Here is a 24,540-nt window from a genome sequence, read left to right on the forward strand (position 1 = left end):
ATAAGTACGAATCTTTCTCAAATTCTTTTTCTTTCAACACATCTCTGTAAAGGAAATGTTTTTGGCGGAAAAAGAATAATCTAATCCTTAAAGGATTATGCAAAAATATTTCAAATGAATGGCTTAGATTACATCTATATTGAACTTGTTAGAAATACTAATTTTTATCCAAAATTAAATGTATTTGCAGATCGACCTCAACATGGTCTGCTTAGACCAATCCTGTAATGACCAATTTTTTTGGAACAAATTGATGAATAATTTTTTTTTAAATTTTGTCACATAGACCACACCCACAATCTACCCAAACAGAATGTTCAAGCTCAATTATTATTCATTATCTAATAATATTACCCATGTTCTCTACAATTTTATCTTCTACTTTTTCATATGCATAAAATCTAAGAAAGCTAGAGATTGATTTAAAAATTAAATTATTTTTGTTCGTATAATAATAATAATAGTAAAAAGACCCAATTATATTTTTCTAAAAAATTAAATTAAAAAGCTCGAATAATAATAATGATAATAATAATAATAATAAGGGTAATAATAATAACAAAAAAATAACGAGGGTGATATCTAGTAATAATAATAATAATAAATAACAGAAAGAAGACCTAATTATATTTTTTTGAAAAATTAAATTAAAAAGTTCCTATAATAATAATAATAATAATAATAATAATAATAATAATAATAATAATAATAATAATAAGCGTAATAATAACAAAAATAATAATAAAAGTGACATCTAGCAATAATAATAATAATAATAATAATAATAATAATAATAATAATAATAAGAAGAAGAAGAAGATTCAGGGACGGAGGTTGTACAGGAGGGACAGTACACCCTAATATTCAAATTTTTATACTCGAGTCTTAAGTCAATGATAAGAAGGTGGTACGATTCTCAAGGGGGATTTTTTATATATAATTACAAAATTGAAAGGAGTATTAATCGAGAAGTCTGAAAAGAATAAAAATAAAATCGCGAAGTCGTATCACTCACGCATCGACAACTAAAAAATAAAGTATGAAGTCGAAAGCGATATACAGAAAAGGCCTTAAGGAGAATAAGAGAAGGGCATTATATAGATATATAACATAAGTAAATAGCCACTAGTCGCGACCCGCGGAGTTTAGGTCGGGTAGGGTACAGTATAAAAGCAGTTTGACAACTATATTTCCTAATCTCTCCCAAATGATACACAAGGGCCTCTATAGGCAAGTTCAAAAAGTTTAATACATAATATAAGAATTTCAAACTGAAGGTGGAGAGATTCTAAGCAAAATATAAAGTAGAGAATATAAAGAACTTCGCCATCTCTCAGATGAACCGCAGCTCACTTCTGAGTACCTGGACCTGTATCTGAAAAATAAGAGATATATATGGAATGAGAACCCCCGACCCATGGGTTCCCAGTACGATAAAAGTGCCAAATAAATACAATGCATTGTAATAAAAACTCATTAAGCATCCTAAACTTCCTTTCACCCAATATTCATCCTATATTCTCGCTAATCCATAAATAGGCAATTGTCATAAGGGAACGCTAAACCTAATTCCTCTTCCTCATGCTTCCCAACTTTCTAACTCTCCAACAAATCAGAATCAGGATCATAAGCCAAACCATCACCAGTTATTCTATCTCAATAATTTTATATCAATATTTCATATCCTCACCTGGAGCAAGGGAAATCACTTCACTACATCTACCTAGAGAGCTCAAAATTATCTCATTCAATAATCATCATTTTAAATTAATCATATCATCATTCCATTTCAACAAAAACAGCCCTCAACGTCAACCACACCAGTATGAGGGATTTCTCAGTTGTACAAACACAAGCAATACAGGCAAGTAATACACAATGAGGTACAAGTAGCACAAGTAGCACATAATCAAGTAACATAGCATATATGATATAGCAATCCAAAACAAATAGGCAAACCCAAACAATTCAAGCATATGTAAATGATTGTATGCCTGCCTTCTGGCTGATGATATCATCTGTTGGTTATCAAGCCAACCCGACGTGTTTGGTAGCTAACTCGGGCACAGTCTCTCTGTTGTGCCTTATTATCATTAGAGGATATCCATGTCTTGTCACCATTAGAGGGTATCTGTGCCCTATCACCATTAGAGGGTATCGGTGCCCTGTCACCCTTACAACCAGAGAGAAAATACAAGCATACTCATGGTGCACGAAATTGTAAATCACACTTTTCACAACTCGTACCACTAACCAGCAAGTGCACTGGGTCATCCAAGTAATACCTTACGTGAGTAAGGGTCGAATCCCACGGAGATTGTTGGCTTGAAGCAAGCTATGGTTATCTTGTAACTCTTAGTCAGGATAATAATAATTCTCAGTTTTGATTGATAGTAAATAAAAAGCATGGATTAAATAATACTTGTTATGCAGTAATGGAGAATATGTTGGTGTTTTGGAGATGTTTTGTCTTCTGAATCTTTGCTTTCTTCCTGTCTTCGTCTTCACGCACGCAAGGTTCCTTCTATGGCAAGCTGTGTGTTGGTGGATCACCGTTGTCAATGGCTACCATCCATCCTCTCAGTGAAAATGGTCCAGGTGCGCTGTCACCGCACGGCTAATCATCTGTCGGTTCTCACTCATGTTGGAATAGGATCCATTGATCCTTTTGTGTCTGTCACTACGCCCAACCTTTATGAGTTTGAAACTCGTCACAGTCATTCAATCCCTGAATCCTACTCAGAATACCACAGACAAGGTTTAGACTTTTCGGATTCTCAAGAATGCTGCCAATGGATTCTAGCTTATACCACAAAAATTCTGATTAAGGAATCCAAGAGATACTCATTCAATCGAAGGTAGAACGGATGTGGTTGTCAGGCACGCGTTCATAGGTTGAGAATGGTGATGAGTGTCACGGATCATCACCTTCTTCATATTGAAGTGCGAAAGAATATCTTAGATAGAAACAAGCATGTTCGAATAGAAAACAGAAATAATTGCATTAATTCATCGAGACACAGAAGAGCTCCTCACCCCAACAATGGAGTTTTAGAGACTCATGCCGTCAAAGATAAAAAGTTCAGATCTAAAATGTCATGAGGTACAAAATAAATCTCTAAAAGTTGTTTAAATACTAAACTAGTGACCTAGGTTTATAGAAAATGAGTAAACTGAGATAGATAGTGCAGAAATCCACTTCTGGGGCCCACTTGGTGTGTGCTGGGGCTGAGCTTTGAGCTTTACATGTGCATAGGCTTTTTTTGGAGTTGAACGCCAGGTTGTAACCTATTTCTGGCGTTTAACTCCAACTTGCAACCTGTTTCTGGCATTTAACGCCAGAATGGAACATGGAATTGGCGTCAAACGCCAATTTACGTAGTTTATCTTCAAGCAAAGTATGGATTATTATATATTGCTAGAAAGCCCTGGATGTCTACTTTCCAACGCAATTAAGAGCGCGCCAATTGGACTCTAGTAGCTTCAGAAAATTCATTCTAAGTGCAGGGAGGTCAGAATCCAACAACATCAGCAGTCCTTTTTCAGCCTGAATCAGATTTTTGCTTAGATCCTTCAATTTCAACTAGAAAATACCTGAAATCACAGAAAAACACACAAACTCATAGTAAAGTCCAGAAATATGAATTTTTCCTAAAAACTAATAAAAATATACTAAAAACTAACTAAAACATACTAAAAACACTACTAGAAAACTAGTTATTACAGACGGATATTTCCGATGGATTTTATCCCACGGAAATACAGAGAGAATTTCAGAGGGATTTTTTGTCGAAAAACAAAAAAAATGGATAAGCATAAATTACAGACTGAAAAGAGAATCCGTCAATAATTTCGTCGAAAAAATTAATTTTTTTTTCCGTAGAATGATTACAGATGAAAAATCCGTCTGTAATTAAGTAGAGAAAACGCGCATTTTATTAAATTATTACAGACAAAAAATTCGTCTATAATTTAAATGAAATCCGTCGGAAATATTGAAAACCCTAGTTTTATCACGCTCCATTCACACTCCATTCACACCTAGTTTTCGAATGCTGTAGAAGGCTCATCCCTCCAACTCTTCGCCCTGCACCCCGCCGCCCACAGCCACCGCAGTCTCTGCCACCACTGCAGCCACGCAGCCCCCGCATCAGTCCTCGCAGCTCCCCGTAACCCCCACAGTCTCGCAGCCCCTAAGCGGCGCAGCCACCGCAGACCCTACACAGACACAGCCTCCACTGCCATCGTAGAAGATCCGTTGCCATCGGATTCTGAGCTTCTTTTCGTTCCAGATCAATGCTTTCTTTGTCAGATTCCCTTCGCGCAGCTGGTAGATCGCAAACCCTAACTTTTCTATTCGTTCGTATTTTCTATTTTTCTTATTACTTGTTGGAGATCTATTGTTTATGATTACTTGTTGGAAGGTATCGATGCCTTGATCTACGGCGGCAACAAATGAGCCTCAACATATTGCTGCGACATAAAGTTGTTAAACTCATTCGGAGATATCTAGAAAACATCCACGGTTTTGTTGAGGTACTGTTCTCTGATTGTTAGTTCATCATTTCGGCTATTTTCTCTCTTTGATGATTTATCATGTTTCCACCTTCCCTTGCTACTTTACTTCGGTTGTTGATACTTGGCGGTTGGTATTCCAGTGTTGATCTTTACCCTTTTCTAGTCATAAGGTAGATTGAAACTCCAATACTGTCTAAATCCACGCCAGAAGGTGCCTGGGATTATTTAGTTCCTTCAAGAACCCAGGTAGTTAAATATGTTTATGTCATGACAGTGTTACAACTGTTCTTTCAGAATCTTTTTCAGTCAAGACAGTAACATGAAAATATGGTTATAATTTGAATTTCTCAGATATTTCTCTTATCATTTATTTATACATCATACTATTGGGATCCTCCCTGTAAGTTAGGACAACCTTGCACTAGATTTCTCTAAAATATTGGATTATTATTTTTCCCTTTTTAATGTGTTCCAATTATAAATAAAGTAAAGATTAAGACTTTTGATCAAGACTGCTGCTTCTGTTCCATGTCTTAGGGTTAATTCTGGTTTGGTCAAGCCTGGTGATGTTGGAAGGTACTTCTAACTCTTTCATTCATCTCTTCTTCTTTTAACTATTAATATTCTCTTTTTATTTTTTATTTCTATGAATTGTCCAGACAAACTTTAGTTAATAATATTAGTTGGATAAAACTCTTTCTAGTGATACTGAATAATTTGAAACATACATTGAAAATTAAGCTTGTCAGAGTTTGCAGCTAGGTTGCCTCAATTAAGAGCCGTTGTTCTGCATAGTCCCATACTTTCTGGCTTAAGGGTCATGTATCCGGTCAAGCACACATGCTGGTTCGACATATATAAGGTAGTATACATTTTTCTATTTCTAATCATTTCCTCATTCATACTCCTTGATCTAATTTGAGCTCTTTGAGTTGTGTTCTGCAGAATATCGACAAAATTCCATTAGTTAATTGTCCTGTTCTTATAATCCATGTAAGTATGCTTCAAAGAAATTCTTTGTGCTATATAACTGCATCTGTTATTTAGTTCTATGTGCTTAGCTTTGTGACTATTTTCAGTCTTTCGACATTTTTGTTTTCTTACCTTACTGTCTAATATGCTTTTCTAGAAATACTAGTGAAACAAATATATGTAATAATAACATACAAATTAACTAAACTATGGATTTAATTAATCATTACCCGAGCAAGATTAAATAAAATTGGAAAAGAAAATAGATCTATGTTAATGAATAAAGTAACTTACTCTCTTGTCCTCCAAGTCTTTGAACAGCATGAACAAATCAATTTTGATGGATGCCACCGTGCTTCAAAGAACTTAGTCAATTTTGATGCAGATAAAGACAAGATTACCTCTTTATTTACTTCTTTTCAAATTCTAACACATGGCTACAAGTCACTTACGTTGCCAATACTAGTTGTTGTTTTTGCTAGCAATCCAAATTAGTAGGGTGGTTAAAAGGAATATTAATTGCATGTGCAATGAGTTGATGAACCTTTCTGAAACCATAAAGCTAATTGAAACCAATCATTAGCTTAACTAGGGCCTAAAATATATATGGCTAGCTTGATCTAATTTTGTTATATGTATACATTGTTTTTGGTAGAAATTAAATTGCAACTAAATCAAGCTATCAACTGTTGGTGTAATTTGTCATTTTATAGAAGAAATTAAAGATAGTATCTATTATTGCTTGTTTAGTCTAACTCTTTAACTTGTTTCTTAGGTTATGGCTATAATTTGTTTCTATTATAATTATAATTTGATCCTTGTTTTTGGTACATTTTTATTATTATTTATCTTGAACATAACATTAGGTATTTGATTTTGATGTCTTTTGCAGACTAGTAGATCATTATATGGTGCCTTAATTGGTTCTGTTTTGGCCTTCAATGTTGCTGACTACTTAGGTAATTATCCCTCTAACTGCTTATCATTTTATATATCCCCTTTCCTGGGGAAGTTTATGACAAACTTCAATTTTAGGTAGAAGAAGGGAGTTGGTTTCAACGGCATTGTTATATCTTGTCGGAGCACTCGTAATAGCACTAGCTCCAAATCTTTCTATATTGGTGATAGGGAGATTTGTTTATGGTATAGGAATTGGATTGGTATGTTCTTTTTTACCAAACTGATACATCTAAGTTTATATCTATTAATTTCTGCTTTATCAGGGTAGCAAAACCATCTAGGCAATTTGAGGTGTAGGATTTACTATTGTCATATACTGAATTCATTGGAAGAATATAATCTCGGAGAAACTATATCTATGAGACACGTTGCTTAGAACTTAGCTTCAATACTTGCTTTAGGATAGAAGCCTTTTAGCATTGAGCACTATATATATATACTGCAATAGGAATAGGTACACTTCTACATTTTCAAGCGAAATCGTGATAGTACACTAAACATATTCAGTCATATATCTTATTCTATCATAATTAAAGTGTAATATTCTATAGGAATGTATTAAACCTTTTTTTTAAAAAAAAGATTTGGTTTGAATCATTAAATTTTTCTGTAACTCTTCTCTTGCTCTGTTACTGTACAATGAGCTAACTGTATCTCCATGCTGTATCCATAAGTTTGTGTCTTAATGTTGCTTCTTTTGTTAAAACGGAGAGATAATTTTTTATAGATTTGAAGTTTTAAAATATTAGATTGGCACTCCCTTCGGTATTTTCTTTTTCAATTGATTGCATTTTGTCAAATGAAAGAGCCATGTTCGTCTATTCATATACCGATAAAAAGACTCCCTTCTTATCTCAGACTTTAGTTTCGGTATCAATATACCGATAAAAAGACTCTTATTTGTATGTTGTATTGAGAGAGGGATGAGATAAGCGACATAAAGTATTAACTTCTTTCTAACGTTGGTAGTTTTTTTGCATCCTGATTTATACTTGCTTTCAATATCTCATTCAAATTCTTTTTCAGGTACAAGCACAACTAGTTTGAGGCTAACGATCCTTATTAAAAATGTGTTCATGGAATGAAAATGCACCTGCAATGCAAGACCTTGTTAATCTGACATGGGTGTAAAGGCATGAGACTTGTACCATATCCAGTCACCAATGGAGGTGATTAAATGAGCAGCTCCTACCACCTGTGAGTTTTAATTGTTGCCTTTTGGTGCTTTTGTGTTATCATGATGGTGACTGGTTGAATATTAGTTATTTAGATATTCCTAGTTGAATCTTACGATGATATTGTATTTTCTGAACTGTCTGAGGGTTTTCTGGCGCATGTGCAGAATCATCCTGCTATTGTTGTGCCTAGGCTTCTTGCTGGTTTGACTTTGCCTAGCCCATGTGAGTTCTTTCAAATGTTCTTTTTCATTCCGCACTCAGTTAAGAACCCTTTAAATGTTTCAATTATTTTGGCTTATGCAGTACCAATTGAAACTGGGAATGGAAAGGAGAGAGGTACCAATTAAGTTGTTTTGATCTCTGTTTATTTTTGTTGTTCTCTCTGTTTTTTCTGTTTTGATTATTTGGCATAGATTGTTCTAGAGGTACCTTTATGAGTGAAGCAAAATTTGTCATGTGTACATTTAATATAGAGAAGTGAAGTTGGCGGTGATAATGGGGCATTAAAGTATACAACCACTATTTGATAATGGTTCAATTGAGAGTTTTTGTTTAGCTCTTCGTATATTTTGGTATTAAAGTATATGATTGTACTTTGTTATGGCAGGTATACTTTATTTTGGATAATGCTACTACTTAGCAAGCATTTAGCTACTATGTGGAGGTATTATGTCTCCAAATTTTACTACAGTTCCTCCTTTACCCTCCTTTAAGAAGCTCATGGTTCTTGCTTTCTAAGAAGAGATGTGATTCTCTATATACCGATTCTTTTATAGAAAATTGTTCATGCAAACTACTTCCTGAGTGCAAAATGCTTTAAATAATATGCTTTATTTTTATTCAAGCATTCCAATTCACTCCAATTCTAATTTGGATTTTAATTCTATTTCAGTCAGGAGATGTCAAAATTAACTTTTAATATGGAGCTTGATGCTGCCAATGCAACTTAATTATCTATTAATATTTTAGATTAGTCTATCTTTAAGTGCTAAGTGTAATTTGTGACATTCATGTAACATTGGGATGATCATCTTATTCTTTTTGGGTATCTTTTTATTAAGACAATGAGATATTAGCCAATGATGTTGAAAAATAACATCCAATTTTATAGGTATCATGCAATGAATATTATGTTTATTTATGTGATTTTTGGCTTTCTTTTTTCAATTTATAGTGTTTGATGAAGTAAATTTAAAAAACAAATCTAAAGTATTCATTTTGCAATGGAAAAATCTAAAAAAAAATTCTATTTTATCTTACTGACGGATTTACAGACGGATTTTCTGTCTATAATCAGAACGTGGGATGATTTTCCAAAGTTCAAATTAGAGACGGAAAATCTATCGGAAAATGTCTTTAATTACAGACGAAAAATCTGTCGGAAAATTCATCTGTAATTACAGACAGAAAATCTGTCTGAAAATCCATCTGTAATTACAGACGGAAAATCCATCGGAAAGTTCGTCGCCTTTGGGAAATGGATAGAAAATTTACAGAGGGAAAATCCATCGTTAACTGCTAAAAATCCGTCTGTAATTTTCCGACGGAAAAAATCCGTCGGTAAATAATTTCTGACGGGGCTTTTACAGAGGGACAAAATCCGTCGGTAATTTCGTTGGTAACCAAAAATTCGTCTGTAATGAAGACTAAATCCGTCTGTAAATCTGTCTGTATTAATTCATTTTCTAGTTGTGAAACTACATGAAATTACCCCCAAAAAGCGTATAAAATATCCGCTCATCACAACACCAAACTTAAACTGTTTCTTTTCCCCAAGCAACTAGATAAATAAAATAGGATAAAGAGAAATCAAGAAGCAATAATATCTTAGAGTTTTATGTGAAGCTCAGATTCTAATTAGATGAGCGGGACTAGTAGCTTTTTGCTTCCGAACAGTTTTGGCATCTCACTTTATCCTTTGAAATTCAGAATGATTGGCATCCATAGGAACTCAGAATTCAGATAATGTTATTGGTTCTCCTATTTCAGTATGTTGATTCTTGAATACAGTTACTTATGAGTCTTGGCTGTGACCCTAAGGTAGCGTTTGGTGGAGAGACAGAGACGGAAAGACTGATACTGAGAGATAGAGACTAAGAGACAGGGATTGAAATAAATCTCAGTATTCTGTTTGGTGTAAAATGGGAGACAGGAATTAAAACAAGAATGAAACTCTAATTTAATTTTCACAAAAGATAAAATTAAAATTAATTAATTGAAATGAAAGTATTTTAGGTATAAAATGTTATTAAAGTTTCAGTCTCCATCTTTAAAAATTTCAGTCCCCTGTGTCCCTACTTTTTGGAGGTACTAAAATACTGAAATTTTAGAGACAAAAACAGAAATTTTAGTACCAGTCTCTGAACTAACAAACACGATACTGAGTCTCAGTCTCTCAGTCTCTGTTTCAGTACCTCAAAACAAACGCTACCTAAGTATTTTGTTTTCCAGTATTACCACTAGATACATAAATGCCACAGACACATAACTGGGTGAACCTTTTCAGATTGTGACTTAGCTTTGCTAAAGTCCCCAGTTAGAGGTGTCCAGAGTTCTTAGACACACTCTTTTGCTTTGGATCACGACTTTAACCACTCAGTCTCAAGCTCTTCACCTGGACCTTCATGACATAAGCACATGGTTAGGGACAGCTTGATTTAGCCGCTTAGGCCAGGATTTTATTCCTTTAGGCCCTCCTTTCTATTGATGCTCAAAATTTTGGATCCTTTTTGCCCTTGCCTTTTGGTTTAAGGGGATATTGCCTTTTTCTACTTGCTTTTTTTTTTTGCAAGCTTTGTTTTTCACTGCTTTTTCTTGCTTCAAGAATCAATTTCATGATTTTTCAGATCATCAATAATATTTCTCTTGTTCATCATTCCTTCAAGAGCCAACAGATTTAACATTCATAAACTCCACTATCAAAATTATGCACTGTTCAGGCATTCATTCAGAAGACAAAATGTATTGCCACCACATATAAATAATTTGAATTTTCCTTATTAAAAACTCGAAAAAATATTGCCTCCTTATTCTAAAAATCTACTATTTTATTCATGTTTGATGATGATGAGAAAAATAAATTATAGCTTAATTAGAGATAAAATCAAAATAAAGATACTAATTACTACTACTCATATATAACTTCTAAGGTAAATTCCTAATAAGAACAATTATCATAGAGTTAAGGCTAAGATTAGGACTCAACAACTTTTATTTTAGGAGGTGGATGCTCCTTTAGTCTGTAGGGTGCTTGGCCTTTCAAGAGATAGCTTCTAACGCTTCAGTTCCTTCAGTTCACGCCCTTGCTCTTCTTGTTTCCCAAGCAGTTTGCAAAGCATGCTATTTTGATTTTGCTGTTCTTCCTTTAGTTGGTCCATAGCTTCTTGCAACTTGGTAACAGATGCTTCAAGACGCTCCCAGTATTCAATTTGAGGGATTTCCGGGAGGAACTCCTGTGCTTTCCTCTTGATGGGGTCGTCCTGCACTTGTTGTCCTTCGATTGACTTTTTGGTGATTGGTTACTCAACTGAGATATACTCATTTATTCCCATCTTTACCCCATCATCTTTACATAGCATAGAGATTAAGCTTGGATAAGCCAATTTGGCATCTTTGGAGTTCTTGTTTGCAATTGTGTAAAGTTCACAAGAAATCAGCTAATGAACTTTCACTTCTTTTCCCAACATAATGCAATGGATCATTACTGCTCTTTTGATAGTGACTTCAGAGTGGTTGCTAGTGGGCAATATAGAACGCCCAATGAAGTCCAGCCAGCCTTTGGCGACTGGTTTGAGATCTCCTCTCTTGAGTTGGTTTGGGACACCCTTTGTGTTGGTTGTCCACTTTGTTCCAGGGAGGCATATGTCCTCTAGAATTTTGTCCAAGCTCTTATTTGTTCTCATCATTCTACTACTAAAGGAGTCTGGGTCATCTTGCAGTTGAGGCAGCTTGAAGATCTCTCTTATTTTGTCAGGGTAGAAGTGAACAATCTTCCCTCTGACCAGAGTTCGAAAGTCATAGAAGGTGGTTCTAGCTATTCTCTACCTGTCTGTTTGCCATAGATTAGAGTAGAATTCCTGAACCATGTTTCTTCCCACCTTTATTTCAGGATTAGCTAGGATTTCCCAGCTCCTGTTTCGAATTTGCTCTTGGATCTCCGGATATTCGTCTTCTTTCATATCGAATTTAACTTCCAGGATCACTAACCTTAGACCCATTATTTTGTAGTAATGGTCTGAATGATCTTTGGTTAAAAACTTCCCTTGATTCTAAAGTGGTTTTGGAATATTCTCTTTCTTGCCTCTTGGAGTGGTTTGTTTTCCTTTAGGAGCCATGATCTTAGTGGGTATTGGCTTAGTGATCACGGATAAACACACCAAACTTAGAGGTTTGCTTGTCCTCAAGCAAAAGAAAGGAAATGAGAGGAATAGAGGGAGAGCCAAGTTTGAATTGTGGAGAAGAGAAGGGAGGCCGAACGCGGATTTAAAGGGAAGGGGGTGGGTTTTCGAAAATTTTTGAAAAAGATAGGATAGAAGATATGATTTGTAAAAAAGATAAGTATGATAGGAAAAAGATATAATTTAAAATTGAAAAGATATGAAAGATATTTGAAAAAGATAAATCTGAATTTTGAAAAGAAGATATGATGAGTTTAAAAAGATTTGAGAAGAATTTAAAAAGATTTGAAAAGAATTCAAAAAGATAAATGAGTTTTGAAAAAGGTTTGAAAAGATATTGAAGAAAAATTAAGAAATATGTTTAGGATTAAAAATTTTTCGAAATTGAAGTTGAAAGATAAGAGTTTGTAACATGTTTATGCAAGAAATCATGAATTGAAACATGAAAAATGGAAAAAATTTGAAGTGTAAACAAAGTTACCTTCTCCCCACAATCCTGGCGTTAAACGCCCAACTGCTGCATGTTCTGGGCGTTTAACACCCATCTGTAGCTTTTCCTGGGCTTTTAACACCCAGCTATAGCTTCTGGCTGGCGTTAAATGCCAGAAAATCTTTTATCACTGGACGTTTTTCTGAATACCCAGGATGCTGCAAATCTGGCGTTAAACGCCCAGAATTGTATCCATTCTGGCGTTTAACGCCCAAATGGCTATCCCTACTGGTGTTAAACGCCCAGTAGATGCTTCTTTTGGGCGTTTAACGCCCAAAACAGCTTTTACTGGCATTTTCGCACCAATGAGCTTCTTTTTGCTGTTTTATCCTCTGAATCCTTCTGTAACTCTGTGAACTCATGCAATTGATGCTTTACCTTGAAGATAATTAATATGAACCCGTAAAATTTTCATTTAATCAACAAATAAGCTTTGTTAATGTCTGGGTTGCCTCCCAGCAAGCGCTTCTTTATTGTCTTTAGCTGGACTATTACTGAGCTCTAATCAAGTCTCAGTTTTGAGCATTCTTGCTCAAAATTGCTTTCAAGATAATGTTTGACTCTCTGTCTATTAACAATGAATTTTTTGTTAGAGACATTATCCTGAAGCTCTACATATCCATATGGTGACACACCTATAATCACATATGGTCCTCTCCACCGGGATTTCAACTTTTCGGGGAATAATTTGAGCCTAGAGTTAAACAGCAGAACTCTCTTCCCTGGCTCAAAGACTCTGGATGACAGCTTCTTATCTTGCCATCATTTTGCTTTCTCTTTGTAAATTTTTGCATTTTCGAAAGCATTGAGTTTGAATTCCTCTAGCTCATTTAACTGGAGCAATCGTTTTTCTCCAGCTAACTTGGCATCAAGGTTTAGGAATCTGGTTGCCCAGTAGGCCTTGTGTTCCAGTTCCACTGGCAAGTGACAGGATTTTCCATACACAAGCTGGTATGGAGAGGTCCCTATAGGAGTCTTGAATGCTGTTCTGTATGCCCACAGAGCATCATCCAAGCTTCTTGCCCAATCCCTTCTACGGTTAATCACAGTCCGTTCCATTATTCTTTTAAGTTCTCTATTAGAGACTTCAGCTTGCCCATTTGTCTGTGGATGATATGGAGTTACCACCCTGTGGCTAACTCCATATCAAACAATAACAGAGTAAAGCTGTTTATTGCAGAAATGAGCGCCCCATCACTGATTAGTACTCTAGAGACACCAAATCTGCTGAAAATATATTTCTGGAGGAATTTTAGCACTGTCTTAGTATCATTAGTGGGTGTTGCAATAGCCTCCACCCATTTGGATACATAATCCACTGTCACCAAAATATAAGTGTTTGAGTATGATGGTGGGAAAGGCCCCATGAAGTCAATACCCCATACATCAAACAACTCAATCTCCAAGATCCTTTGTTAAGGCATGGCATAACCATGAGGCAAATTGCCAGATCTTTGGCAACTGTCACAATTACGTACAAATTCTCGGGAGTTTTTATAGAGAGTAGGCCAATAGAAGCCACATTAGAGGACTCTTGTGACTGTTCGCTCACTTCTAAAATGTCCTCCATACTGTGATCCATGGCAATGCAGAGGATCTTCTGTGCTTCTTCTTTAGGCACACATCTACGGATCATTCTGTCTGTACATCTCTTGAAGAGATATGGTTCATCCCACAGATAGTACTTTGCATCCGAGATCACTCTTTGATTGCTGCCTACTATACTCTTTGGGTATGAATCTCACAGCCTTGTAGTTTGCAATGTCTGCAAACCATGGTACTTCCTAGATGGCAAAGAGTTGCTCATCCGAAAAGGTTTCAGAGATCTCAGTAAGAGGGAGGGACGCCCCTTCTACTGGTTCTATTTGGGACAGGTGATCTGCTACATGATTCTCTGTTCCTTTTCTGTCTCTTATTTCTATATCAAACTCTTGCAGAAGTAACACCCATCTTATGAGTCTGGGTTTTGAATCTTGCTTTGTGAGTAGATATTTAAGAGCAGCATGGTCAGTGTACACAATCACTTTTGATCCTACTAAATAAGATCTGAACTTGTCAATGGCGTAAACCACTGCAAGTAACTCTTTTTCTGTGGTCGTGTAGTTCTTTTGTGCGTCATTTAAAACACGACTGGCATAATAAATGACGTGTAGAAGCTTGTCATGCCTTTGTCCCAACACTGCACCAATGGCATGGTCATTGGCATCACACATTAGTTCAAATGGTAATGTCTAGTCTGGTGCAGAGATGACTGGTGCTGTGACCAGCTTAGCTTTCAGAGTCTCAAACACCTGTAGACACTCCTTATCAAAGATAAATGGCGTGTCAGCAGCTAACAGATTACTCAGAGGTTTTGCAATTTTTAAAAAATCTTTTATAAACCTCCTATAGAATCCTGCATGCCCCAGAAAGCTTCTGATTGCTTTAATATTGGTAGGTAGTGGTAATTTTTCAATTACCTCTACCTTAGCTTGATCCACCTCTATTCCTTTGTTCGAAATTTTATGCTTAAGGACAATTCCTTCAGTCACCATAAAGTGACATTTTTCCCAGTTTAAAACCAGGTTAGTCTATTGGCACCTTTTCAGAACAAGTGTTAGATGGTCAAGACAAGAGCTGAATGAGTCTCCAAATACTGAAAAGTCGTCCATGAAGACTTCCAGAAACTTTTCCACCATATCAGAGAAAATAGAGAGCATGCACCTCTGAAAGGTTGCAGGTGCATTACACAGACCAAATGGAATCCTTCTATAAGCAAACACTCCAGATGGACATGTGAATGCTGTTTTCTCTTGATCCTGGGGATCTACTGCAATCTGGTTGTAACCTGAGTAGCCATCCAGAAAGTAGTAGTAATTATGACCTGCTAGTCTTTCTAGCATATGGTCTATGAATGGTAAAGGAAAATAATCCTTTCTGGTGGCTGTATTGAGTCTTCTGTAGTCAATACACATGCGCCAACCTGTAACTGTTCTTGTAGGAACCAGTTCATTCTTTTCATTATGAACTACTATCATGCCTCCCTTCTTGGGGGATAACTTGGACAGGGCTCACCCAGAGGCTATCAGAAATAGGATAAATAATCACAGCCTCTAGTAATTTAGTGACCTCCTTTTGCACCACATCCTTCATAGTTGGATTCAGCCGCCTCTGTGGTTGAACCACTAGCTTAGCATCATCCTCCAATAGGATCTTGTGTATGTATCTGGCTGGGCTAATGCCCTTAAGATTACTGATGGACCACCCAAGAGCTGTCTTGTGTGTCCTTAGCACTCAAATTAGTGCTTCCTCTTCCTGTGGCTCTAAGGCAGAGCTTATGATTACAGAAAAAGTGTCACCTTCTCCAAAAAATGCATATTTTAGGGATGGTGGCAATGGTTTGAACTCGGGTTTAGGAGGTTTCTCCTCTTCCTGAGGGGTTTTCAGAGGTTCTATTATTCTCTCTGATTCCTCAAGATCAGGCTGAACATCTTTAAAGATATTCTCTAGCTCTGACTCGAGACTCTCAGCCATATTGATCTCCTCTACCAGGGAGTCAATAACATCAACGCTCATGCAGTCATTTGATGTGTTTGGATACTTCATTGCTTCAATAGCATTCAGCCTGAACACATCCTCATTGACTCTCAGGGTCACTTCCCCTTTTTCGACATCAATGAGGGTTCGTCCAGTTGCTAGGAAAGGTCTTCCTAGGATGAGAGTTGCATTATTGTGCTCCTCCAACTCCAGCACTACAAAATCAGTGGGAAATGCAAATGGCCCAACTGTGACAATCACATCTTCAATTATGCCTAATGGGTATTTAATGGAGTCATAAGCAAGTTAAAGACAGATCCTGGTTAGTTTGATTTCTTCTGCCAAGCCAAGCTTTCTGATAGTGGATTCAGGTACTAGGTTGATACTTGCCCCAAGATCACATAGAGCTGTCTTGGTACAAGTGCCCTCTAATGTGCATGGTATCATAAAGCTTCTAGGATCCTTAAGCTTCTCTGGTAAGCTTTTCAGAATGACTGCACTGCATTCTTTAGTGAGGTAAACTTTTTCAGTTTCTCTCCAATCCTTCTTATGACTTAAGATCTCTTTCATGAACTTAGCATAAGAGGGTATTTGCTCAAGTGCCTCTGCAAACGGAATCTTTATTTCAAGAGTCCTAAGATAGTCTACAAAGCGGGCAAATTGCTTATCCTGTTCCGCTTAGCAGAGTTTCTGAGGATAAGGCATTTTGGCTTTGTATTCCTCAATATTAGTTGCTGCAGGTTTATTTCGTACAGATGTGGTTGGAGAAACCTTTTTAGAGGGGTTGCTATCAGCACTTGTATGTGTCTGATCCCTCACTGGCATTTGAATGCTAGGGTTGGAAGCTGGATTGGCATTGGACGCCAACTCCTTACCTGTTTCTGGCATTTGAATGCCAGAACTAAGCTTCTCTTGGGCGTTTAATGCCAACTCGAACAATCCCCGGCAACGGCGCCAAAAACTTGATAGCGCGAAATTGTGATCAATACTTTTCACAAATCAAATAATCCCCGGTAATGAATCCAAAAACTTGGTGTTCAATACCATGGCATAAACACAACTTCGCACAACTAACCAGCAAGTGTACTGGGTCGTCCAAGTAATAAACCTTACGCGAGTAAGGGTCGATCCCACAGAGATTGTTGGTATGAAGCAAGCTATGGTCACCTTGTAAATCTTAGTCAGGCAAACTCAAATGGATATGAATGATATACGAATAAAACATAAAGATAAAGATAGAGATACTTATGTAATTCATTGGTGGGAATTTCATATAAGCGTATGGAGATGCTGTGTTCCTTCCGTCTCTCTGCTTTCCTACTGTCTTCATCCAATCCTTCTTACTCCTTTCCATGGCAAGCTTATGCAAGGGTTTCACCGTTGTCAGTGGCTACCTCCCATCCTCTCAGTGGAAATGTTCAACGCACCCTGTCACGGCACGGCTATCCATCTGTCGGTTCTCAATCAGGCCGGAATAGAATCCAGTGACTCTTTTGCGTCTGTCACTAACGCCCCGCCTTCAGGAGTTTGAAGCACGTCACAGTCATTCAATCATTGAATCCTACTCAGAATACCACAGACAAGGTTAGACCTTCCGGATTCTCTTGAATGCCGCCATCAGTTCTAGCCTATACCACGAAGACTCTGATCTCACGGAATGGCTGGCTCGGTTGTCAGGCGAGCGCTCGGTTGTCAGGCGATCAACCATGCATCGTGTATCAGGAATCCAAGAGATATTCACCCAATCTAAGGTAGAACGGAGGTGGTTGTCAGTCACACGTTCATAGGTGAGAATGATGATGAGTGTCACGGATCATCACATTCATCAAATTGAAGAACAAGTGATATCTTAGAACAAGAACAAGCGGAATTGAATAGAAGAACAATAGTAATTGCATTAATACTCAAGGTACAGCAGAGCTCCACACCTTAATCTATGGTGTGTAGAAACTCCACCGTTGAAAATACATAAGAACAAGGTCTAGGCATGGCCGAATGGCCAGCCTCCCAAAGAGGGTTCAATCATAAAAACATGATCAAAAGCCCTAGATACAATAGTAAAAGGTCCTACTTATAGAGAACTAGTAGCCTAGGGTTTACAGAGATGAGTAAATGACATAAAAATCCACTTCCGGGCCCACTTGGTGTGTGCTTGGGCTGAGCATTGAAGCATTTTCGTGTAGAGACTCTTCTTGGAGTTAAACGCCAGCTTTTGTGCCAGTTTGGGCGTTTAACTCCCATTCTTGTGCCAGTTCCGGCGTTTAACGCTGGAAATTCTGAGGGTGACTTTGAACGCCGGTTTGGGCTATCAAATCTTGGGCAAAGTATGGACTATCATATATTGCTGGAAAGCCCAGGATGTCTACTTTCCAACGCCGTTAAGAGCGTGCCAATTGGGCTTCTGTAGCTCCAGAAAATCCACTTCGAGTGCAGGGAGGTCAGAATCTAACAGCATCTGCAGTCCTTTTTAGTCTCTGAATCAGATTTTTGCTCAGGTCCCTCAATTTCAGCCAGAAAATACCTGAAATCATAGAAAAACACACAAACTCATAGTAAATTCCAGAAAAGTGAATTTTAACTAAAAACTAATAAAAATATACTAAAAACTAACTAGATCATACTAAAAACATGCTAAAAACAATGCCAAAAAGCGTACAAATTATCCGCTCATCACAACACCAAACTTAAATTGTTGCTTGTCCTCAAGCAACTGAAAATCAAATAAGATAAGAAGAAGAGAATATGCAATGAATTCCAAAAACATCTATGAAGATCAGTATTAATTAGATGAGCGGGGCTTTTAGCTTTTTGCCTCTGAATAGTTTTGGCATCTCACTCTATCCTTTGAAATTCAGAATGATTGGCTTCTTTAGGAACTCAGAATCCAGATAGTGTCATTGATTCTCCTAGTTAAGTATGATGATTCTTGAACACAGCTATTTATTGAGTCTTGGCCGTGGCCCAAAGCACTCTGTCTTCCAGTATTACCACCGGATACATACATGCCACAGACACATAATTGGGTGAACCTTTTCAGATTGTGACTCAGCTTTGCTAGAGTCCCCAATTAGAGGTGTCCAGGGTTCTTAAGCACACTCTTTTTGCCTTAGATCACAACTTTATTTCTTTCTTTTTCTTTTTCTCCCCTTTTTTTTCGGTTTTTTTTCTTTTTTTTCGAAATTTTTTTTTGTATTCACTGCTTTTTCTTGCTTCAAGAATCATTTTTATGATTTTTCAGATCCTCAGTAACATTTCTCCTTTTTCATCATTCTTTCAAGAGCCAACATTCATGAACCACAAATTCAAAAGACATATGCACTGTTTAAGCATACATTCAGAAAACAAAAGCATTGCCACCACATCAAAATAATTAAACTGTTATAAAATTCAAAATTCATGCAATTCTTTTCTTTTTCAATTAAGAACATTTTTTTATTCAAGAAAGGTGATGGATTCATAGGACATTCATAACTTTAAGGCATAGACAATAAGACACTAATGATCACAAGACACAAACATAGATAAACACAAGCATAATTTTCGAAAAACAGGAAAATAAAGAACAAGGAAATTAAAGAACGGGTCCACCTTAGTGATGGCGGCTTGTTCTTCCTCTTGAAGATCCTATGGAGTGCTTGAGCTCCTCAATTTCTCTTCCTTGTCTTTGTTGCTCCTCTCTCATGATTCTTTGATCTTCTCTAATTTCATGGAGGAGAATGGAATGTTCTTGGTGCTCCACCCTTAGTTGTCCCATGTTGGAACTCAATTCTCCTAGGGAGGTGTTTAGTTGCTCCCAATAGTTTTGTGGAGGAAAGTGCATCCCTTGAGGCATCTCAGGGATCTCATGATGAGAGGGGTCTCTTGTTTGCTCCATCCTTTTCTTAGTGATGGGCTTGTCCTCATCAATGGGTATGTCTCCCTCTATGTCAACTCCAACCGAATAACAAAGGTGACAAATGAGATGAGGAAAGGCTAACCTTGCCAAGGTAGAGGACTTGTCCGCCACCTTATAGAGTTCTTGGGATATCACCTCATGAACTTCTATTTCTTCTCCAATCATGATGCTATGAATCATGATAGCCCGATCTATAGTAACTTCGGACCGGTTGCTAGTGGGAATGATTGAGCGTTGGATAAACTCCAACCATCCTCTAGCCACGGGTTTGAGGTCATGCCTTCTCAATTGAACCGGCTTCCCTCTTGAATCTCTCTTCCATTGGGCGCCCTCTTCACATATGACTGTGAGGACTTGGTCCAACCTTTGATCAAAGTTGACCCTTCTAGTGTAAGGATGTTCATCTCCTTGCATCATGGGCAAGTTGAATGCCAACCTTACATTTTCCGGACTAAAAACCAAGTATTTCCCCTGAACCATAGTAAGCCAATTCTTTGGATCCGGGTTCACACTTTGATCATGGTTCTTGGTGATCCATGCATTGGCATAGAACTCTTGAACCATTAAGATTCCGACTTGTTGAATGGGGTTGGTAAGAACTTCCCAACCTCTTCTTCGGATCTCATGTCGGATCTCCGGATATTCACTCTTTTTGAGTGAAAAAGGGACCTCGGGGATCACCTTCTTCAAGGCCACAACTTCATAGAAGTGGTCTTGATGCACCCTTGAGATGAATCTCTCCATCTCCCATGACTCGGAGGTGGAAGCTTTTGCCTTCCCTTTCCTCTTTCTAGAGGTTTCTCCGGCCTTGGATGCCATAAATGGTTATGGAAAAACAAAAAGCAATGCTTTTACCACACCAAACTTAAAAGGTTTGCTCGTCCTCGAGCAAAAGAAGAAAGAAGAGAGTAGAAGAAGAAGAAATGAGAAAGAAGGGAATGGCTTTGTGTTCGGCCAAGGGGAGAGAAGTAGTGTTTAGGTTGTGTGAAAATGAAGGGGTGAAGATGGGTTTGTATAGAAGTGGGGGGATGGTGATGTTTCGGTCATGTATGGGAGGGTTTGGGTGGGAAAGTGGTTTGAATTTGAATGGTGAGGTAGGTGGGGTTTTATGAAGGATGGATGTGAGTGGTGAAGAGAAAGATGGGATTTGATAGGTGAAGGGTTTTTGGGGAAGAGGAGTTGAGGTGATTGGTGAATGGGTGAAGAAGAGAGAGAGTGGTGGGGTAGGTGGGGTCCACAGATCCTGAGGTGTCAAGGAAAAGTCATCCCTGCACCAAATGGCATGCAAAAATGCGTTTTGAGCCAATTCTGGCGTTAAACGCCGGGCTGGTGCCCATTTCTGGCGTTTAACGCCAAGTACTTGCCCTTTTCTGGCGTTTAACGCCAGTCTGGTGCCCCTTTCTGGCGTTAAACACCCAGAATGGTGCCAGACTGGGCGTTAAACGCCCATCTGCTAGCCTCACTGGCGTTTAAATGCCAGTGGGTTCTTCCTCCAGGGTGTGCTGTTTTTCTTTCTATTTTTCATTCTGTTTTTGCTTTTTCCATTGATTTTGTGACTTCTCATGATCATCAACCTACAAAAAAAAACATAAAATAACAAAAGAGAATAGATAAAATATAACATTGGGTTGCCTCCCAACAAGCGCTTCTTTAATGTCAGTAGCTTGACAGTGGGCTCTCATGGAGCCTCACAGGTGCTCAGAGCAATGTTGGAACCTCCCAACACCAAACTTAGAGTTTGAATGTGGGGGTTCAACACCAAATTTAGAAGTTGGTTGTGGCCTCCCAACACCAAACTTAGAATTTGACTGTGGGGGCTCTGTTTGGCTCTGTTTTGAGATAAGCTCTTCATGCTTCCTCTCCATGATGACAGAGGGATATCCTTGAGCCTTAAACACCAAGGATTCTTCATTCACTTGAATGATCAATTCTCCTCTATCAACATCAATCACAGCCTTTGCCGTGGCTAGGAAGGGTCTGCCAAGGATGATGGATTCATCCATGCACTTCCCAGTCTCTAGGATTATGAAATCAGCAGGGATGTAATGGTCTTCAACTTTTACCAGAACATCCTCTACAAGTCCATAAGCTTGTTTTCTTGAGTTGTATGCCATCTCTAGTGAGATTTTTGCAGCTTGCACCTCAAAGATCCCTAGCTTCTCCATTACAGAGAGAGGCATGAGGTTTACACTTGACCCTAGGTCACACAAGGCCTTCTTGAAGGTCATGGTGCCTATGGTACAAGGTATTGAAAACTTCCCAGGATCTTGTCTCTTTTAAGGTAATTTCTGCCTAGACAAGTCATCCAGTTCTTTGGTGAGCAAAGGGGGTTCATCATCCCAAGTCTCATTTCCAAATAACTTGTCATTTAGCTTCATGATTGCTCCAAGGTATTTAGCAACTTGCTCTTCAGTGACATACTCATCCTCTTCAGAGGAAGAATACTCATCAGAGCTCATGAATGGCAGAAGTAAGTTCAATGGAATCTCTATGGTCTCATTTTGGGCCTCAGATTCCCATGGTTCCTCATTAGGGAACTTATTGGAGGCCAGTGGACGTCCATTGAGGTCTTCCTCAGTGGCATTCACTGCCTCTTCCTCCTCTCCAAATTCGGCCATGTTGATGGCTTTGCACTCTCCTTTTGGATTTTCTTCTGTATTGCTTGGAAGAGTACTAGGAGGGAGTTCAGTAATTTTCTTGCTCAGCTGACCCACTTGTGCCTCCAAGTTTCTAATGGAGGACCTTGTTTCAGTCATGAAACTTTGAGTGGTTTTGATTAGATCAGAGACCATGGTTGCTAAGTCAGAGGTGTTCTGCTTAGAACTCTCTGTCTGTTGCTGAGAAGATGATGGAAAAGGCTTGCCATTGCTAAACCTGTTTCTTCCACCATTACTATTGTTGAAACCTTGTTGAGGTCTCTGTTGATCCTTCCATGAGAGATTTGGATGATTTCTCCATGAAGGATTATAGGTGTTTCCATAGGGTTCTCCCATGTAATTCACCTCTTCCATTGAAGGGTTCTCAGGATCATAAGCTTCTTCTTCAGATGAAGCTTCCTTAGTACTGCTTGGTGCATTTTGCATTCCAGACAGACTTTGAGAAATCATATTGACTTGCTGAGTCAATATTTTGTTCTGAGCCAGTATGGCATTCAGAGTGTCAATCTCAAGAACTCCTTTCTTCTGATTAGTCCCATTGTTCACAGGATTCCTTTCAGAAGTGTACATGAATTGGTTATTTGCAACCATTTCAATCAGCTCTTGAGCTTCTGTAGGCGTCTTCTTCAGATGAAGAGATCCTCCAGCAGAGCTATCCAAAGACATCTTGGATAGTTCAGAGAGACCATCATAGAAAATTCCTATGATGCTCCATTCAGAAAGCATATCAGTGGGACACTTTCTGATTAATTGTTTATATCTTTCCCAAGCTTCATAGAGGGATTCTCCTTCCTTCTGTCTGAAGGTTTGGACTTCCACTCTAAGCTTACTCAATTTTTGAGGTGGAAAGAACTTTGCCAAGAAGGCATTGACTAGCTTTTCCCAGGAGTTCAGGCTTTCTTTAGGTTGTGAGTCCAACCATGTCCTAGCTCTGTCTCTTACAGCAAAAGGGAATAGCATAAGTCTGTAGACCTCAGGGTCAACCCCATTAGTCTTGACAGTGTCACAGATTTGCAAGAATTCAGCTAAGAACTGATGAGGATCTTCCAATGGAAGTCCATGGAACTTGCAATTCTGTTGCATTAGAGAAACTAATTGAGGCTTAAGCTTAAAGTTGTTTGCTCCAATGGCAGGGATAGAGATGCTTCTCCCATAGAAGTCGGGAGTAGGTGCAGTAAAGTCACCCAGCACCTTCCTTGCATTGTTGGCATTGTTGTTGTTTTCGGCTGCCATGTGTTCTTCTTCTTTGAAGAATTCGGTTAGGTTCTCTACAGAGAGTTGTGCCTTAGCTTCTCTTAGCTTTCGCTTCAAGGTCCTTTCAGGTTCAGGATCAGCCTCAACAAGAATGCTTTTGTCTTTGCTCCTGCTCATATGAAAGATAAGAAAACAAGGAAATATGGAATCCTCTATGTCACAGTATAGAGATTCCTTGAGGTGTCAGAGGAAAAGAAAAATAGAAGGCAGAAGTAGAAAATTCGAACTTATCAAAGAAGATGGAGTTCGAATTGTGCATTAAGGAATAGTGTTAGTCCATAAATAGAAGGATGTGAAAAGGGGGGGAAGTAATTTTCGAAAATTAAGTAAAAGATTTTGAAAACATTTTGAAAAACTTTAAGAATTTTCGAAAACCATGATTGAGAAAGAAGTAAAGTGATTTTTGAAAAAAAATTTGAAATTAGAAATAAAAAAGATTTGATTGAAAGCTATTTTGAAAAAGATGTGGTTAAGAAGATATGATTGATTTTAAAAAGATGTGATTGAGAAGATATGATTTGAAAAATATTCTAAAAAGATTTGACTTTGAAAATTAATGACTTGGCTATCAAGAAAAGATATGATTCAAACATTAAACCTTTCTCAACAGAAAAGGCAACATACTTGAAATGTTGAATCAAATCATTAATTGGTAGCAAGTATCTTTGAAAATAGAAAGAAATTGATTTTGAAAACATTTGAT

At 37.8% G+C, this 24,540-nt stretch overlaps 1 protein-coding gene across 13 annotated transcripts; it reads left to right on the forward strand.

Moving 5' to 3' along the window:
- Positions 1 to 3,997: 3,997 nt before the first annotated feature.
- On the forward strand, positions 3,998 to 8,774 carry LOC112804391 (D-xylose-proton symporter-like 2). Of its 13 annotated transcripts, none has more exons than XM_072198538.1 (13): positions 3,998 to 4,330; positions 4,425 to 4,536; positions 4,659 to 4,764; positions 5,056 to 5,094; positions 5,268 to 5,380; positions 5,464 to 5,511; positions 6,383 to 6,449; positions 6,526 to 6,650; positions 7,477 to 7,647; positions 7,793 to 7,850; positions 7,932 to 7,964; positions 8,236 to 8,292; positions 8,521 to 8,774. In XM_072198538.1, exons 4-9 carry the CDS (start codon positions 5,085 to 5,087, stop codon positions 7,495 to 7,497), a joined length of 384 nt encoding a protein of 127 aa, XP_072054639.1. In that variant the 5' UTR covers positions 3,998 to 4,330; positions 4,425 to 4,536; positions 4,659 to 4,764; positions 5,056 to 5,084; the 3' UTR covers positions 7,498 to 7,647; positions 7,793 to 7,850; positions 7,932 to 7,964; positions 8,236 to 8,292; positions 8,521 to 8,774. The 13 variants fall into 13 exon arrangements, with proteins under 13 accessions (XP_072054639.1, XP_072054643.1, XP_072054640.1 ...); XM_072198542.1 differs by having other exon boundaries at positions 5,277 to 5,380; XM_072198539.1 differs by having other exon boundaries at positions 4,682 to 4,764.
- Positions 8,775 to 24,540: the final 15,766 nt, after the last annotated feature.

This window comes from Arachis hypogaea, chromosome 1, assembly GCF_003086295.3.
Source record: "Arachis hypogaea cultivar Tifrunner chromosome 1, arahy.Tifrunner.gnm2.J5K5, whole genome shotgun sequence".
Taxonomy (NCBI): Eukaryota; Viridiplantae; Streptophyta; class Magnoliopsida; order Fabales; family Fabaceae; genus Arachis; species Arachis hypogaea.